Raw genomic sequence first — 18,212 nt, 5'->3', positions numbered from 1 at the left:
ATTCCAGTAGAAGCAGTCAAGGGTACAGTCCCCACCCTGGCTGCCAGCACCTGCCAGGTTGGAGGCACCTCAAAATAGTTCAAGGCTCCTGCCCCAGCGCAGTCTGGAATACCAGCCCACTTTAAGCTCTAAAAGGACAACTCCATCAGCCCAGCTGTCTCAGAACTCTACCTTCCAAGTCCTTCACTCAACTGGCTCACCGGAGCCACCTGGCATCCTCAGCTCCTCTCTAATTCTATGGGAAAAAGCAACTGTCTGACCACCAGGGCCTGCTGGACCTGCCAATCAGGCTGCTTGCAGACAATGTCTGTCACTCACTAAAAGATGTCTAAAATCAAGCGTGAGAGATAGTACAGCAGGAAGGGCATTTGCCTTGCATGCAGATGACCCAGGTTCAGTTGCCTAGCACCCCATATGGTCCCCTGAGCACCACCAGAAGTAATTCCTGAGTGCAGAAGCAGGAGTGTCTCTGACCATTGCCAGGCATGACACGCTACCCCTCAAAAAAAGGGTACAGTGGGTAGTGCACTTGCCTTGGATGCAGTCGACCTGGGTTCAAACCCTGGCTTCCCATATGGTCCCCTGAGCAATGCCAGGAGTAATTCTTAGTGCAAAGCTAGGAGTATCCCCTGAGTATCAACAGGTGTGGCTCTTCACCCAGTGTCTATCACTTGGCAGAAGAGATCGAACAGCAGGCAGAGCACTTGCCTTATACATGGTCAACCTAGGATTGATCTCCAGCAGCACACATGGTCCCCCCAGGCCTACCAAGAGTGATTCCTGAGCAAAAAGCTCAGGTAATACCTGAGTATCACAGATGTGGATAAAAAAAAAAAAAATCAAACAAAAGAGTCTAACACTCTCAATAATTGTCCCTTTCTGTCCACCTCACCAACTACCATAGATATTCAGATCATTATTTGCCTCAACTCTGACAAAAATCCCCAGGTGAGGGACTCAGTCCAGGTCTACCAAGCATGCCCAACCTTCCCTGGACTTTCATAAAGACTGGGTCTACCCTGTGGTGAACTCTGGGGCCTTTGTCTATTATATCTGGGTCCCATCTCCTGAGGCTTTGCAGGAAACTCATTTCCATCCTGGAGCTATATAAGGGCTCAATGGTCTTCTGTCCTGGAGGTCCTACCTCCTTGGACTCTGGTGGACCAGCCTGACAGACCAAGACCAAGAGACAACTGTCTTGGGATCCCCTCCAGATACACACTGTCCCGGTGTACTCGTCTAGGTCGCCTAAGGGCTTATGTGCAGGAAGGCAGACTTTCTGACCCAGTGGCTCCATCTGCCAAGATGGTTGGGCAACGCTGATAGGAAAGCCAAAAGCTGTCACAAAGAACACAGCCATTCTTATAGAACCATTCTCCCAGCTTTCCCATGATTCTTCCCAGTGATCCCTGCGGTCCCATGAGTAACGAATTTTGCCCCAGGATCAGGCCTGTGTGAAACTGCCAGGACAGCAGCTTTGCTCCTCCCTTACCTACAGCTTCCAGAAATCATCACCCTATTCCTCACCTCAGCCTCTGGGGAGGCAGATGAGCTTGCCAAACCTCCCTCCCCTCCTCCTGCAGCAGGTTACTGGCCTTGCTCACCCTCTCCTGAAACAGAGCATTAGTTGCTGTTATTCAATCTGAAACACTGCAAAGCTAGCTTCAGATCCAAACAGACAGCAGGAAAGACAGGCAGGCAGACAGGCAGACAGACAGAGACAGACAGACACACACACACACACAACACACACAAGCAGGCAGAGACAGACACACACATATGCAGGCAGACAGACACAGACACACACACACGCAGGCAGACAGACACAGACAGACAGACAGACAGACACACACACACACACACACACATGCAAGCAGGCAAGAGAGACACACACACACACAGGCAGACAGACACAGACAGACAAACAGACACACACACACACACACACATATTAAAAGCAGCTGTCAGCTCTGGGAAAGTAGGAAGAGCCCAGAGACTCATTAGCAGTCTCCTTCTCTTGTTCTGAGCAGTGGGGAAGAAGACAGATGTGGGAGGAAACCTCAAGTATTTTCTTCTCTGTTTCCTGCACTGCGAGAAGTAAAGGGCTACTTCCTTGGCCAATGCAGACAGACAAACAAAGAGTCCCTTCTTCCTCTTTACTTAATTCTGTTTCCCAGGACTAAAAGACGGGGCTAAACGCAGGGGTAGAGGTGACCCCTTGCTCCAGTACCCAGCAGATCATGGGTTGGCCATGCCAACACTGAGAAGCATCTTTCCTTATGTCTCAGCAGGGAGCCAAGCCCACAGTAAGCCCAGCCCCAAGGACAATCTTAGAGAAAGCCCCCTGCCCTTCCTGGTACCCCCCCCCCCCCCCGTTTGTTCATCCCAGGCAGGAAAAACCACAGGACTCCCCTTGCTCCAGCCTCCACCTCAAGAGAATCAAGCCTGGAGCACAGCTGACAGGCTCCCATGGGAGGAGGAGGAGGAGAGAGGAAGGGCTTTCATCAAAGATGTGACGTCAAAACCAGGCAACTTGTGAAGCTGTCAGGGGCCGGGAAATTTGGACAAAGGTGTCTAAAAATAAACCCCTGAAGCCAGGAAAAGGCTTTAGTGGCTGAGTTGCTCGCCACCACACCACATGCCACGCGATCTGTTCTGAGGACTAGCACTTAAAAAGTCTCTTCCCAGAGGGTGCTCCACCAGATGGGCCCTCAGGCTGAGGATGGCAGGGACAGGAGTAGGAATACCACATGCCAGTCCCTCCTTGGGTGAAAGAGATGAGGCCCCACAAGGGTTGCACTGGGCAAAGTCATTCCTTGCTCCTTTTTTGGGAGGACGGGGAATTGGGTCAGAGGGGAGGCCACACCAGGCTGTGCTCAGGGCTTATTCCTGGCTCAGTGCTTACTTAGGGATCACTCATGGCAGGGCTCAGAGATCATATGAAGTACAAGATCAGATCTAGGTCAGGGGTCAGTTGCAGGTAACAGAAGTGTTCTACCCACCATGTGATCTTTTTGGCCCGTTTGTTTTAGGGAATTCATTGGTTGACACCCCACTCTGGCCTCCAGTCTCCAACCCCCTCTCTAGAGAAGAAAATCCTCCACAGCACACAACTGACAAAGGAAATCCCCCTTCATCCTTTCTGTGCATTGCCCTATGCAAAAATGATCCTAGTTTCTTCTTTTCTGGCCTACCAAGACCACAGCAGATGATCCAAATCTCCTGTTCATCCTCAGTCCTGCAGCAGTCTGACACCTCCTCGAGCAGGATTTACCCGAGTGCCTTCCATCACTAAGACCTTTCCTTTCTCAAGATACTCTTGAGCCACAAAGTTCCCTCCAATCTGTCAAGTTCCCCTTCCTGTTTTTTATTTTTCTGACAGTAGTCACAATGATCATGCTGCTGTTTGTCCTTACCTGCCAGAGGACAATACTGTTTCCCAGGACAAAGACTGACACTAGGGTCATGTCCCAGACAAGTCTGAACTCTGGTTTGCATGTCACTGCTGACACCCCCACTTAGCTGCCTCTCAGTAATTCCTGACAGGAAGTACCATGTCAAAACTAGGCCTTCCCTCAGCTCTCCACATAAGACCACTGAAAAATACCTCTATACAACTGTAGACCAGAGACCAGAGCCCAACCCCATCACACAATTCTTCCTATTCTCTCACCTCCTCACATCCATCAGTCCTACCTCCAAATAAAATCGCAAAATTCCTTTCTCTGCCTCTCTTGACTCGCCCAACCCTCTCATTCCCATTCACAGTGGCATCACCATCCATCAGGTCCCTTTGATCTCCACCCCACCCCAATGAGGGGGCAGCTCCTAGATGCAGACACTACTGAGATGTTTGCTTTCCTGGCTGGAATACATCAGTGATTTGCCAGTGCCTTTGGATCAGACTCATGCTCTGACCTTTCTGTCCCTTCACCAAGACCTTCTAGAATGCTGCCTGACCAATCAGGCTGTCCCTGACTATACTGACCAGTTGGTCCCCTGCCTTGATCTTTTCTAGCACATATCCCATTTTCATCTGATAATTATGACCTGTCTTCAGCACTTCATGGTCAATGCGTATTTCATGCACCAATATCTCACGTCATACTTAGCATTATACCTATACTTAGCATATAAACATTCAACACATACAAGCTAGACAGATGAATAAATCATTTCCTGGGATCTAAATGATAGCACGGCAGGTAGCACATTTGCCTTGCACGTGGTCAACCTGGGTTGGATTCCCAGTATCTCATATGGTTCCCTGAGCCTGCCTGGAACAATTTCTTTTTTTGTTCTGTTTGTTCTGTTTTGTTTTGTTTTTTCTTTTGGAACAATTTCTGAACACAGAGCCAGCAGTAACCCCTGAGCACTATCAGTTGTGGCCCATAAGCAAACAAATAAACAAAAAACAACAATACCAGAAAACAATCATTTCCCTAGTACCTACATTTAAGTGTTTTAGAAAAGATATTCAATAGGACATGTTTGAAAAAATTTCAGTGGTCATAGAGATGTCTCCTGATAACTGGCTCTCTTCTTCTAGGCTGACTTCTGCGTCAGTAGCACCAATGGCCAGGTTAGAAATAAAAGGGAGGGGCCGGAGAGACAGCATAGAGGTAAGGCATTTGCCTTGCAAGCAGAAGGACAGTGGTTCAAATTCCATATGGTCCCCCGAGCCTACCAGGAGCGATTTCTGAGCAGAGAGCCAGGAGTAACCCCTGAGTGCTGCCGAAAACCAAAAACCAAAAAAAAAAAAAAAAAAAAAAAAAAAAAAAAGGAAAGAAAGAACAGGACCTATTCTTGCTGCCCAGAACTGGGATTAAGGATCAGTTCATATATCTATCAGGGGCAACATAAGGATCCCTGGAGCCTCTCTAGCCACTAACAGCCTCCGGTTCTTACTAAGCCGACTTCTAGTAGAATGAGGGGTGGGCCTGTTCTATCCCTTCTGCAAAGGATACTGAGCACTAAGGATGTCTGAGGCCCAATCCAGAGCTAAACTGACAGGGAAAAATCTCTGAAAAAGCTCCTCTTGCTCCTTTCCTGGGAAACATCCTAGTACCCACAAAGCCCTAGGCACCTAGAAGAGATGATAGCATCCTCTGCCCATCATCCTAGTTCCACAGGAAGGCTCTCAGAGTGCCTGGCTGTTGCCCAAACATCTGACTACCTCCCAACCCACACATACTGGGTCTGTGTCTCACCTTGATATAGGTGTTGAGGGCAGGATGGACCCGGCGGGCCGCCAACCAGATGGACAAGGTGGTGGTGTAGGGGAATGTCGCCGTTACCACATGGCTGGGTGCCGGGAAGGAGAACACCTTGAAGCCATATTTCTGGTAGAGTTGGATGAGCTCTGGGGAGGGTGACTCCTCACCTTCACTCAGGATGCTGCCTACTGCACAGCGGCACTTCTCAGAGGGCACCTGGGGAGGCAGAACCAGGAAATCATTTCAGTTGTGCTGTTCTTGTCTCTCTCCTCCTATTCTGGACCTTCTCAAGCTATGCCCATAATCCGAGAGGGACCTCCGCTTAAACTCTCACTTTGCCTAGGACATGGATTTCATCTCCAGCCTCTTACCTCTGTACAGTCACAGAGGGTCACCCCCAACTCTCTTCCACTCTGGTCTCCTTGCTACCTCCAGGCTTTAGTGGACATTTGCCACTCCTGCGGTTAGGAGTGCGACTTTTGGTATGATACAAGCCTCTGGGTATGAACTGAGTCATGTGAGTCTGAACAAGACTCTTGGCTTCTTCGGAAACCCATTGTCATATTTGGGGCTGGAGCAACAGTACAGCGGGTAGGATGTTTGCTTGCATGCAACAGACCCAGGTTCAATTACTGGTCCCCCATATGGTCATTTCTCTGCCCCCCACCACCCCAGGCCACCAGGAGTAAGCCTTGAAAACCACCAGTATGTTTTCCCCATACTTCCGAATAAGCCATCTTAAAAAAGATACTTTGGGGCCAGATATATGGTTCAGTGATAGAGCACATGCCTTTTTCTGTGAAACACACACACACACACACACACACACACACACACACACACACACACACACACGTACTGCACATGCCCTGGAAGTGCTAGGTATAGTCCTGTTGGTCCTCAGGAAACGCCCAACCAACTGCAGGAAGAAATGCACCCTTCCCTAGTTAATAAATTGAGATGCTTTGATGAGGGTTTAGCTTGGTCCATCATTCAGCAAATGTCCTATAAGAGTTGTCAGTTATTAGTAGCTATGACACAGGCCAAACGAATAGCCTAGAAAGTCTAGAGACCAAACCTTCTTTTCCCTGACCAACCTACTGGTTTAAATACCCTCTTGGTGAGCCTTTAGGCAGCTCACAGCATTCCATACAGACCCCAACATTTTGCACTAAACCAGGGAGGGCTGTTTGTGGTCCTGCCCTAGAGGAATCTTTTTTTGTTTTGTTTTGTTTTAGCTGTTTGGGTCACACACCCCCAATGTTCAAGGCTTACTACTGACTTTGCACTCGAGGATCACCCCGACTTTGCCTCCTGTGGCCCCCAGGTAAACTGAGTTTGAGACCCCTGCTGACTAAACCTTTCCCGACCTTAAGTAACTTAAGTAACTTCCTCTAAGCAGTCATTAAACCCTGCCCGAGACTCCACCCCTCTAGGGAGACACGTAGGGCATCCTGCAGTACCACCTCTTGTCAATAGATGGTGCAAGTGCCCCACGCACAACTCAAGAAAGGCCAGAAAGGCAGAGGTTTCTGCCAGACCCAGCCCACGCATACAGATCAATAAACAGGGCCTGCTTCAAAGTGTGTCATCAATAAACAGGGCCTGCTTCAAAGTGTGTCTTCCTGACCAGAACTTAACCACCTATGGTAGCTATAGAAGTGACAACCCTGGGACCAGACAGATAGCACAGCGGAAAGGCATTTGTTTGCCTTGCACCACGCAGCCAGACCAGGAAGGATGGTGGTTCAAATCCGGCATCTTATATGGTCCCGTGCCTGCCAGCAGTGATTTCTGATCGCAGAGCCAGGAGTAACCCCTGAGCACTGCCAGGTATGAGCCAAAAACAAAACAAACAAAAAAGACAACCCGGTGGGTTAGGTAAACAAATGGGTGGAAAGATACAATCTCTCTAACTAATGAATTCTTCTCTCTGTTGATCACTTTCAGCAATCCTAATGGGGATCCCAGCTCAACACTCTCCCCAGTTGACAAAAGGCAACAAAACGCTTATCATGTTTCGATGTCTTGCTGGCCTCCAATTCATCTCTGGTTAAAACTCCTGAGCCTGACGAACAGATCAATTGAATGAGTGTATGCCTGCAATATAACACATACACACACACACACACACACACACACACACACACACACACACACACACACACACACACACACACACACACACACACACACCCCATGCAATGTGGTGCCCTGTGCACTGCTGGGAGCAACCACCAAGTACAATCAAGGCTAGCATCCCCTGAACACTTCTAGGGTGTGGCCCCAAAAACAAATAAAACAACAACAAAATCATTCCAAAGCCCAGCATGCCGTGATGTCTGTAAGTACACATACTGCTCATTTCCCCATCCCATCTCTGTGCTCCTTTCCTATCTTCCTAAACCCCAGAAGGGGCCAGAACTCAGGTGGGCAGACGCCCACTGAGCCTCTGAGTGGCAGAGGGAGGGACAAACCCAGGTTCTGGCCCAGCCTGCTTTGCCAGCCTCTTCTCCCACCACACCCCCACACACGCCTACATGCAACTATTTGCAGCTCCCCAAACATGCCACGTCCTCCCAGGCTTCCTGCCTTTGCGTAAGCTACTTCCTCTGCCTGTGACAGAGGAATGTCCTCCTTCACTCTACTCCAGAGTCTTTTCTGCCTGGGAAACTCCAGCCCATCCAAACCTCCTCCTCCAAGCCTTCTGTTGGATCGCCAAGAAGTCCTCCTCTCAGGATTCCAAATGCCCACCAGGAGGGAGAGGTCTCTGCTGCACTGTAACTGACAGCTTTCCTAACCCTGGGCCAGTAGGCAGAAGGGCCCAGGTCCCGTGCACACACACCAGTGGGCACTGGATACAGATCCTCTTCTTGCACCTCGGGAACGAGGGAACTCTTGTCACAGGGAAGGAAACAACTCATCTCCTGAGGTCCGGGAGATGTGCTGGAGGAACACACACAGGTGCTTTCCTGTAGCTTGACTTGATTTCTCAATTTCATATGTGAAGATACTTCCTGTCCCCTTCCTGCCTGGCCAGGAGCTACAGGATAACTGAAGTTATTCAGTAAGCAAACCATCTGCCTAATAGCTCTATACCAAGCTGGAGCTGGGAGGCAGTTGAATCAGGTATCAAGACATGAAACAGGCATGAGACAAGCTTAGGAGATACAATGATAATCTAGAATCATGGGGTGGTTTACAGGACTTCTGGAAGACCCCAAAACTTTCCTGCAATGTTACTAAGGGTCGAGAAGGTTAAATGTTTTGATACCAAGAAAGTCCATCTACCTTGCTTTGATAAAAGAAATTTATTCAGTTTAGATTTTTTTTTTTTGGCCATGCCCGGTGGTGCTCAGAGCTTACTCCTGGCTCTGCCCTCAGAAATCACTCCTGTTGAGTTACTGGGATTATATGTGATGCCTGGGATTAAAACTGCATCAGCCACGTGCAAGGCAAACACCCAACCCCTGTACTATTGCTCCAGCCCCTGAAAGGTCTTTATTTACCCTGGGCTAATCTGGCTTTCTAGCGACATCTCTGTTCTTTTTCGTCCCATTATCAGTAGTTTCTCTTGGCACCTATGCACAGAATAAGAGCTGGTTCAGAACAAACACCAGAAGAAACTGTATGACGGAGGCAGGGTGGTGGCATGGACTACCACTCTGGGTTAAAGGCAGGCCCAACCATGCCCACAAAGGCGGCAACATCTGCCCAAAACCTCAGCATCTGCAACTATACAACATCATTATAGTGTTTGTGTGTATCATGGGGGAGGGAGTCTATAGCAGGAGCGTGAGGAGAAACCAGAATAGCTCCTGTGAGCAGTGAGGGCTATCGAGCACCAGCACTCTAAGAAGAAATGAAAGCTTCCCAAGATGAGCTGGTCTCACAGCTCCTTGCTGACCCTGCTGAGTGGCCACATGAAAACCGCCATGCAACATCATTTTCTTTCAGGGGCCAGGAAGGAAAAGGGGTGACAACTTGGATCCAGTAGGCATGGCAATCTCCAGCCCATGGATGTATAACCTGGTAGGGACAAACTGCAAGCCCACCCACACCCTGCTCTCATACCAGCATGCCCAGTGCAGAGTTTGCCCAGGCAGGGGCAGAAGTGTGGCAGTGGTCTCCCCTAACAATGACACCAGTAGGAGAGAACGAACAGCAGCTGCATTGTCATCTACGTGGAGGGTCAACACTGGGCTTGTTGTCATCACAGGCTGACAAGGAGGGATGGTTTGGGATCTGAAGGAGCATCCCAGCTCACATTTCTAGTGCCCGTGCTAAGGTGCCAGTCCTAGATCATACAATTTCCTTGGCCCTTTCCAGGCACAATGTGATGTTGCAACTCTTAGAAAAGGCTGCAACATGTCACCAGAATTGTGCACATAAGGACAAAGTACAGACCCACACTGAAGGCAAAGTGAGACGACAGGGGAGAGTTAGCAGCATGCCAAACTCCAAAGGGGGTTCTGCAAATTCCTGGGAGTTCCCATGTAGTGCTGTAGCATCTCCATTTTTCATGCCTAATCTGACAGGACAATTACTGCTTGTCCCAGTGGCTGCAGTGTACTTATCAGCTCATGAAATCCAAACAGCACTATGCAACATGCTCCTGAGGCCCAGAGAACAAAGCCAGTCACAGCAAAGACCACATAGCAAGACACTGTGGAAGTTAGGATTCGAACTCAGAGGCTGACTTGACTGGATCCATTAGGGGAATCTGGCACTGGCGAGGAAGGGGTCGCACAATGGCTTTTCAAATAGCTCAGGTCACCTGAAAAAGGGTGGACCAGCAAAGCCCTCAGGGGCGTGGGCAGTTGCCAGTGTGTCCAGGACTGATGAAAGGCCAGGTTTTATCCGATTACTTAGCTTCCCCTCAAATGAAAACCCTGAAGTTAAAAATTCTTGGGGCCTGGCTCACTCAGTCACGGGCTGGTAAACAGCGAAGCCTTACGCTGGAATGCACCTGGCAGAAAAATCACAGGCTGAGAGGGAGGGATGGTTTGGGCTCTGAGGGAGCATCCCAGCTCACGTTTCTAGTGCCTGTGCTAAAGGTGCCAGCCCTAGATCATACAATTTCCGTGGCCCTTTCCAGGCACTGTGTGATGTTGCAGCTCCTAGGAAAGGAAGCAGCCCTGGCACACACTGAAAGTGTGGCCTCGTGTTCGCTTCGGCAGCACATATACTACAATTGGAAAGATACAGAGAAGATTAGCATGGCCCCTGAGCAAGGATGAAAATGTGGCCTAAGACAAAAAGAGCTCAGAGCTTACTCCTTTACTCCTCGCTCTGTACTTGGGAACTATTCCTGGAGGTGCCCGGGGTATCATATGGGATGTCAGGCTTCAAAGCTGGGTTAGCTGCATATAAGGCAAATGTGTTACTCATTGTACTATCACTCTGGCCCTAAGACAGAGCTCATAATGGCCTCAATTCCTACAGATTGAGGGCTCTTAGTAGACTGGGGGATTGTTACAGTCTATCTTGTAAAAGACAGAACCCAAGTGCCCCCAAGCCCCTTAGCCTATCTGCCAACTGATACCATGACTGGTGCAAAAACCTCTTGACTGGCTTCAGGTAGGTACACTGAACTGGCTGCCATGCCCCATTTGCTTCTGTCAGGCTTCTCTGCCTGCAAGGGCTGGTAGGCAGGTTGCTTAAGCCTCAAACACAGTAGAGGTGGCATGCAGGGTAGGGCATGACCTAGAGTTAGCAGAGAAGATAGAACCAACGGCATGGTTCTGGGGTTAAACTCCAGAACTCCAGGTTAAAAGGGGGTGTGCCCCTTTAAGGGGGGGGGGAGAAATCTGTTAAATAGAAACCCCAGGCGACTCATTTGGTTTATGTAGTTTTTTTTTTCTTTTTGTGTTTTGGGCCACACCCTGTGGTGCTTAGGGATTATTCCTACCTCTACATTACATTCAGAAATCATTTCTGGCAGGCTGAGTGGGGGGAGGGAGATCACATGGGATGCCTGGGATCGAACTGGATCAAAGCCAACCGGGGTTGGCTGTGCACAAGGCAAACACCCTACAAGCTGTGCTATCGATGACCAGGTAACTCATTTGGAAGCAGCTGGTGGAAGGGGTATAAGAACCCCCAGCTGGAGTGATGCAGAGCTTGGTTTCTGTGGTGGTGGCTGTTTTTCTCAGTGTTTTCTCCTGGATTTACTGATCACCAGCTGGATTTCCTGAACACTGGAAGGGCTGTTGTCTGGATGAGCAGTTTCTGCTGTAAGGTCCTTGGCTTCCCTGACCTGCCTGTTCTCTATTAAACCCGGTCTTGAGAAAAACCCTGCCCAGCCAGAGTCCTTCCAGTCCGGCTTGGCCTCAGGCAGAAGGCAGCTCATGATACACACTAACAGAAGCATAGCCACTAAAGCTTATTCACAGGACATTGTACAGGTATACATGTACATGTGTACATATGTACAAACATGGGCTTGTGAACACAAGCTCACACGAAGGGGATAACTGACCAAATCTAGAAGCCCCTTCGGCAGTACCTGGGAAAGGAAATGGCCTGCACTCTATAAATGTAAACCACTCTACTTCCTGTCACGTGCTCCCTTCCTCTTTCTGTATCTACCAAGGCCTTCTTCAGAGACAGAAAATAAAATCCTTCACATTTGGCAGCTCCCTCCCACACAGAACCCTAGGCTGATATAAATGCATACACACAGTACACACATGACCATGTGTGTATCGCCAGGATGGATATATGTGCTCAACCAGCACCTGAGTCCATAGCAATCACTTCGATCCTGCTGTTTTCGTGCCTTCTGTCATTTCCTGGACCCACTGTCAGAACAGGTTAGTTTTCAGTAGGCCTTTCTCATTAGCCTCTTTTGCCTAGCTGAGGTCAGGAGTGGCCTGTGGTAGGACTTTATACCAAATGTTACTGGGGAAGTACTTGTGTTGTTCACTTCTGCAGAACAGGATGGGGCCTATCCTCCAGGTTAAGAGGTCCTGACATCCATGGTGTCCCGGTGCCAAGGACTTAGTGGCACATGAGTGAACTCTTGAGATCAGAACCTCCATTCCTGTCATCTAGTCTCCTCTTTGTATCTGCATTATAGACCCAAAAGCCACATATAGTTGCCCACAGATCGCCAAGCCTACAATGGTCCTGAACACCTCTAGGTTAAGGTTCATAATTCCCTGAACCACAGATAACCTCTGCCAGAGAATTATACTACGGAACTTCCACAAAGAATAGGTGGGTACTAAGCATCCTTGAGAAATCCCAGGTGTCAGGGTAGGATCCAGCTCCAAATGGAGCCAGGCATCTTCCAGATTGACCGGGGTCAGGATGGACGGGATCAGGGCTCGTCCTCTGGGTTGGCAAAGAGGTCTATAGCCAAGCAAAGGATATGGGCGGAGGCCATGACCCAACCTAACCCTAGCACAATTAATCAGTATGTGTGTCTGTTCCCTCCCTTTCTTGGCATTGTTAGACATCTACTGAGGGTCAGGTACTGGGTGAATGCCTCATAAATCACTAACTTTATCCTTGTCTGCCTACCTAGGAAACAGGTTTTTGAGGGGGATATGGGGAGAAAACACATACAGTGTGTTCAAGGTTACTCCTGGCTCTGTGCTCAGGGATTATTTCTGGCAGGCTTGAGGAACCTTAGGGATGAGTTGCCAAACATCTAACCCAGGTTGGCACATGCAAGGCAAGTTCTTGGCCAGCACTCTGGCCCTTGAAACAAGATTATTTTTGTTTCTTCTGTTTTCATTGCTTAGGTTTTTGGGCCAAACCCAGCAGAGCTCAGGGGTGCTTTGGTGGTACTTGAGGGGAATCATGCAATGCCAGGAACTGAAACCAGGTCTCATGGTGCAAAGAATGTACTCCAGTCTCTGGTCCCTGAAAGATATTTTATCACTATTAAGTGGATGAAGAAATAGAGGCTCAGAGAGGTAATGTGATTGATTATTCAAGATCACACAGCAGGACAAAGATGAGACAATCAGAACCTAGGCTTACTTGCTGGCCTTGAGGATGTAGTCTTTTTTTTTTTTTTTTTTGGTTTTTGGGCCACACCTGGCGACGTTCAGGGGTTACTCCTGGCTGTCTGCTCAGAAATAGCTCCTGGCAGGCATGGGGGACCATATAGGACACCGGGATTCGAACCAACCACCTTTGGTCCTGGATCAGCTTGCAAGGCAAACGCCGCTGTGCTATCGCTCCGGGCCCAAGGATGTATTCTTAAAGCCATGATCCCATTGACTGAAAGATGCCAGGCTAGACCCAGTTAACCCAATATGTCCTAGAGAGTCTAGTAAAGAATCAAAGGGCAATGGAGAGAGAGTGCCCTATGCCACAGTATTTAGTTGGTTTTTTTTGGGGGGTGGGGGTAGGAAAGAGGTTTGAGGGGTATATCTAGTAGTGCTGCCAGTAGCATCAGTTTTCTCTTTCACTTTTGTCTGGATCAGTCTCTAGCACTGACCCAAAAGTAAACTGTCTTGGCCCTTTCTCATCCTGAGATCGGTACCTCCAGGGGACAATATGCTTACTGCTAGAACAGGCATAGATGCTAATGGGGAAGAAGCATGCAATCTCCTTTCTCCCCCACTAAGGTCCTGCACAGGGCTCTAGTGGAGCTAGGTGTGGACGAAGGGACAGAAGCCAGGAAAGAGTTCATGTAAGAGGGGAAGAGACTGACAAAATAGGATAAGCAAACAAGTCATGTGTGTGATGTAGAAGTTTCTCAGTTTAGTGTCTAACCCAACCCACCAGGGTCTCCGTGCTTTTGACCCCTCTGATAAGCATTTCCTAGTCACATGACCTCAAAGCCTGTCTACTCATCCCTTAGCCAGGTCACGTCACCTATCACTTGGGCCCAGCCCAACCTTCTCAATGTCTGTACCTGTCTCCTTCCCTCCCCTACCTGGCATCCTGCAGTGACCTGAAATTGCAGGCAGCACGTTATGTGGCTCTGCTTCTCCCAATCTGCTTGGCTTCCCATCATCTGGTCCAGCAAATCTTTTTATCTTCTTCTTCAGCACTGACATCACACTAGCCACATAGTCACCCTGGTGACGCCAGGTCGCTGCACTTGCTTTTTAGGCCCTAACCAGCAGAGAAAATTTTACTCATGGAAGAAGGTATAGCTATAATCTAGCTCCTGGGCCTGGAGTGAAAGCACAGTAGTAGGGCGTTTGCCTTGCACGTGACTGACCTGGGATGGACCCGGGTTCGATTCCTGGCATCCACATGGTCCCCTGAGCCTGTCAGGAGCAATTTCTGAGCACAGAGCCAGAAGTATTTCTTGAGCGCCGCCAGGTGTGGCCAAAAATAATAAATATATATATATAGTAAATATATATATAATATATAATCTAAATAATAGATTATAATTTATATATAGATATAATAAACAAACATATATATATATATATATATATATATATATATATATATATATATATATATATATATATATAATCTAGCTCCTCTTTGCAACTTCACATCAGACAGGAGGCACCCTCTCTGAACCAACAGCTCAAAAGCTCTATGAGCACAAAACATGGCACCTTATCTAATCTGAGATGCATTTGTGTAAGGCTGCTGACCTCCCGCCAAACACAAAATTTCCTGTGCACAGGGCCAGGATCATTCGTTTCTGGAGAATAGGATCAGGAAGAAGCTGGCACAGAGATGGAGTCCAACCAGTCTATTTCAACCGAGTCTTGTCAGGCTTGGCCAGCACCTACTGGGTAGAATGTAGACCTTGTTCATTTAAGCTCTACAGGCAAGAAAAGCAATGCTGGGATTCCAAATGCTGGGGTTGCCAAGAGTAAGTGCTGAAGGCTGAAGAACTTCTGGCAGAACTTCCGGCCCATGCAGCTGTGGGCAGCACCACTCCATGGTATGGCATGAGGCTACATTGGTTAGACTCCATGGTATGGCATGAAGCTACATTGGTTAGCCCTGACTCATTGCAAGTTGTGAGTACAGCCAGACGCCTACGAAGTGCCATGATGCACTGGACTACTCTCTGATTCTGGCATCTTGGACATTTGGACAGCTCACCCAACTCTACTTAACTCCCAAGTAGGGAGCTAGACATCCAATGAAAAACCCTGTGACCAGTGATCACCAAATGGCCAGAAGTAGGATTCCTAGTTTCACCCAAGGTTTGTGTGGAGGACCTGGAGCCCTAGCAGAAGAGCTGAAAGTGGGAAGGCACAGCAACAAAACAATGACCTCAAAGAGAAGGCAGGCTCTGAAGAACTGGCCTTAAACTTCTGGCCCCAATTGGAGATGGCGGAGAGAAGGCCAGCAAGAGGAGGGGGCAGAAGACCAAAGCCCAGGAGGGCTAGACACTCACAGTCACACAGCTCCAGCACTCAGGAATCTATGGAGGGGCTAGAGAGAAAGTACAGTGGACAGGGTATTTGCTCAACTGATGCAGGTTTGATTCCCTAACACCCCATATAGTCTCCCAAACCCCATAAGGTATGATTCCTGAGCACAGAACCAGGAATAAGGCCTGAGCGCTTCTGGGTTTGGCTCCAAAACCCAAACAAACACACACATAGACACACACAAAAACAAATCCACAGAGATAGTGGAATGGGCAAATAGAAAACCAGTATTTGAATGCCTGGACCAAAAAGGAAGTGGTCTGTAAGGTTGGCTCAAGAGTTTCCCACCCTTCCTTAGACACTGAAGTGCCCCTTCCATGTCCCATACAGAGAGAGGTTGCTTACCATGTGGGGGTTGTCATAGTAGACGGCGATGGAGCGGAGTTTCGGGGCGATGCTGCAGCTCTCCGTAAAAAGTGGCCCTGTCTCGCCATAGGATCCCTTGTGGTACTTGTAGGCCACAGTAACATTGTGGATGGGGGGTGAGCCAGCACTCACTCTGACCTCCGCCAGCAACCCTGAGTACCCCATAAAGGCCAGCAGTGTCAGCAACAGCAGAAGCAACAGGCCTCCAGTCAGGCCCAGGAGTAGCAGGTCCGACATGATTCTGTACTCCCCAAGCAGCACCCCAAGGCAGCTGCAAAGGAGACAGAAAAGAGAAGGCTGAGAGCCTGCTCTGACCAATGTGCCCACCTGCCTGCAAGCCTAGTCTGGCCCAACCTCAACCCTGACTGGGGAGCTCTGGCCCAGGAGGGGAGGGGCCAGAAGTGTTTACACTTCTAGTGACCTAGAAGGGAGCTACAAAGGATGACTGAAGCCACAAGCCTCTTTATTTCTTAATCACAATTGTTGAGGCTCTCGGAGCTGCTCTGCCTATCGGCTGGAAGTCTTGGATACACCTGGGGAAACTGAGTCATAGAGGGTCACAGGAATGAATCACAACCAAGGACATACTCACACCCCGGACTAGACTCCCCAGTGATGGGTTATTCTGTCTTTCCCCCACAAAGCCTCCTCCTTCTTCCCAGAGCTGAGCTAAGGTGCCAGCCCAGTCTCCTCAAGCATTGTGGCACATTGCCAGTTGTAGGAGGGGCAAACAGCAGGGTCCAAACACTTATTAACAAACAGGGAAACTAGGAGGAACAAAATCCCAGGGGGAAGTTGTGCAGCAGGAAGACTTTATAAGAAAAATCTTCTTGGTGGGAGGCTGCAGCAAGAGTATAGTGGGTAAGGTGTTTGCCTTGCACCAGACTGATCTGAGTTCAATCCCCAAGTATCCTGTATGGTCCCACTAGCACCAAAAGGAGTAATTGTTATGTTCAGAGTCAGGAGTAACTCCTAAGCATTACCAGATATGGTCCCAAAACAAAACCAAAGAAAGGGGGAAAAATCTCCTTTGCTAAGGATACCTGTTTCTCAGAATCTTATTTCCCAGCAAAGTCACCCACCTAGAAACAGAGGAACCCAGAGCAAATACAGCACTGTCCTTCCCAGACTAGAGCACCAGAGCTAAGTTTCACCCCACTTTTTAACTAAAGACTAATAAACTAAAAGACAGCAGGGAGGAGGAAAAAAGGCTGTGTAGATGTAAAAACACACAACAGGGAGGAGTAACAGCTCATTCGTCCTTGGCTTGAGTATTTCATTCTGTGGGGGAGAGATGCTGATGGAAGGAACCATGCAGGGATCCACTGGCTACCCAGTTCCTCCTCCCACCCGCTCTCCAACACTGAACAACATTTGAGGTGCTTATTCTACTCACTTCAGGTAGAGAGATAAAGGTAGACTAGGGAGTTCAAATAAAGACAATGCTAGATAATGATGATCCTGGAGGAAAATGAGAGTTTGTTTTTCTTTACATGCATATACAGTCTATCTGACAATTCTCCCTCTTCCCCTTGAGCCTTTCCTCATGCCTGGTATGTCTGATGGTTCAAGCAATAAATACAGTTGCTTAAGAAAAATAAAACTATAGAAAGAGCAGAGAGGCTAGAGAGAGAGCACAAAGGTAGGGCATTTGCCTTGCAAGTAGCCGATCCAGGATGGCTGGCGGTTAGATTCCTGGCATCCCATAAGGTCCCCTGAGCCTGCCAAGGGCGATTTCTTCGTGCAGAGCCAGGAGTAATCCGAGCACTGCTGGGTATGACCCAAAAGCCAAAAGCCAAAAAAAAAAAAAAAAAAAAAAGTAGAGAAGGAATCCAAGATTAGCCTAGGAACATAAATGTACTATGTGTCTCTTTCCACAAAATGTGGGGACATAGTCTAACCCTCTTAGAGGACTTGATTCTAGTTACCTAATTTTTTTTTTTAAAAAGTCAGTTTAGTGGGGCCGGAGAGATAGCATGGAGGTAAGGCGTTTGCCTCTCATGCAGGAGGTCATCGGTTCGAATCCCGGCGTCCCATATATGGTCCTCCCGTGCCTGCCAGGAGCAATTTCTGAGCCTGGAGCCAGGAATAACCCCTGAGCACTGCCGGGTGTGACCCAAAAACCACAAAAAAAAAAGTCAGTTTAGGGCCAGTTTAGAACGATGATAGCATGGCAGTAGGGCACTTGCCTTGCACTAAATGTAGAGGTTCAATCCCTGACATCCTATATGGTCCTCTGAGACCACCACAGGAG

General features: G+C 48.6%; 1 protein-coding gene and 1 non-coding gene across 2 annotated transcripts in view; one reads left to right on the top strand and one right to left on the bottom strand.

Moving 5' to 3' along the window:
* The window catches only part of TEX264 (testis expressed 264, ER-phagy receptor), a 33,245-nt gene that overhangs the window by 12,679 nt on the left and 2,354 nt on the right, over nt 1–18,212 (bottom strand). Inside the window, exons 3-4 of the mRNA XM_049776704.1 lie at nt 15,938–16,229; nt 5,211–5,432 (exon numbers count right to left, since the gene is read on the bottom strand). Coding sequence (XP_049632661.1) covers nt 5,211–5,432; nt 15,938–16,195 — 480 coding nt within the window. The 5' untranslated portion in view covers nt 16,196–16,229. The remainder of the gene's footprint in view (nt 1–5,210; nt 5,433–15,937; nt 16,230–18,212) is intronic.
* On the top strand, nt 10,381–10,487 carry LOC126015359 (U6 spliceosomal RNA). The gene has a single exon (XR_007498227.1). It is a non-coding gene; the product is annotated as a U6 spliceosomal RNA (small nuclear RNA).

Source organism: Suncus etruscus, chromosome 7 (genome assembly GCF_024139225.1).
Source record: "Suncus etruscus isolate mSunEtr1 chromosome 7, mSunEtr1.pri.cur, whole genome shotgun sequence".
Taxonomy (NCBI): Eukaryota; Metazoa; Chordata; class Mammalia; order Eulipotyphla; family Soricidae; genus Suncus; species Suncus etruscus.
The sequence above is the reverse complement of the archived record's forward strand: the minus strand, read 5'-3'. Positions and strand labels throughout refer to the sequence as shown.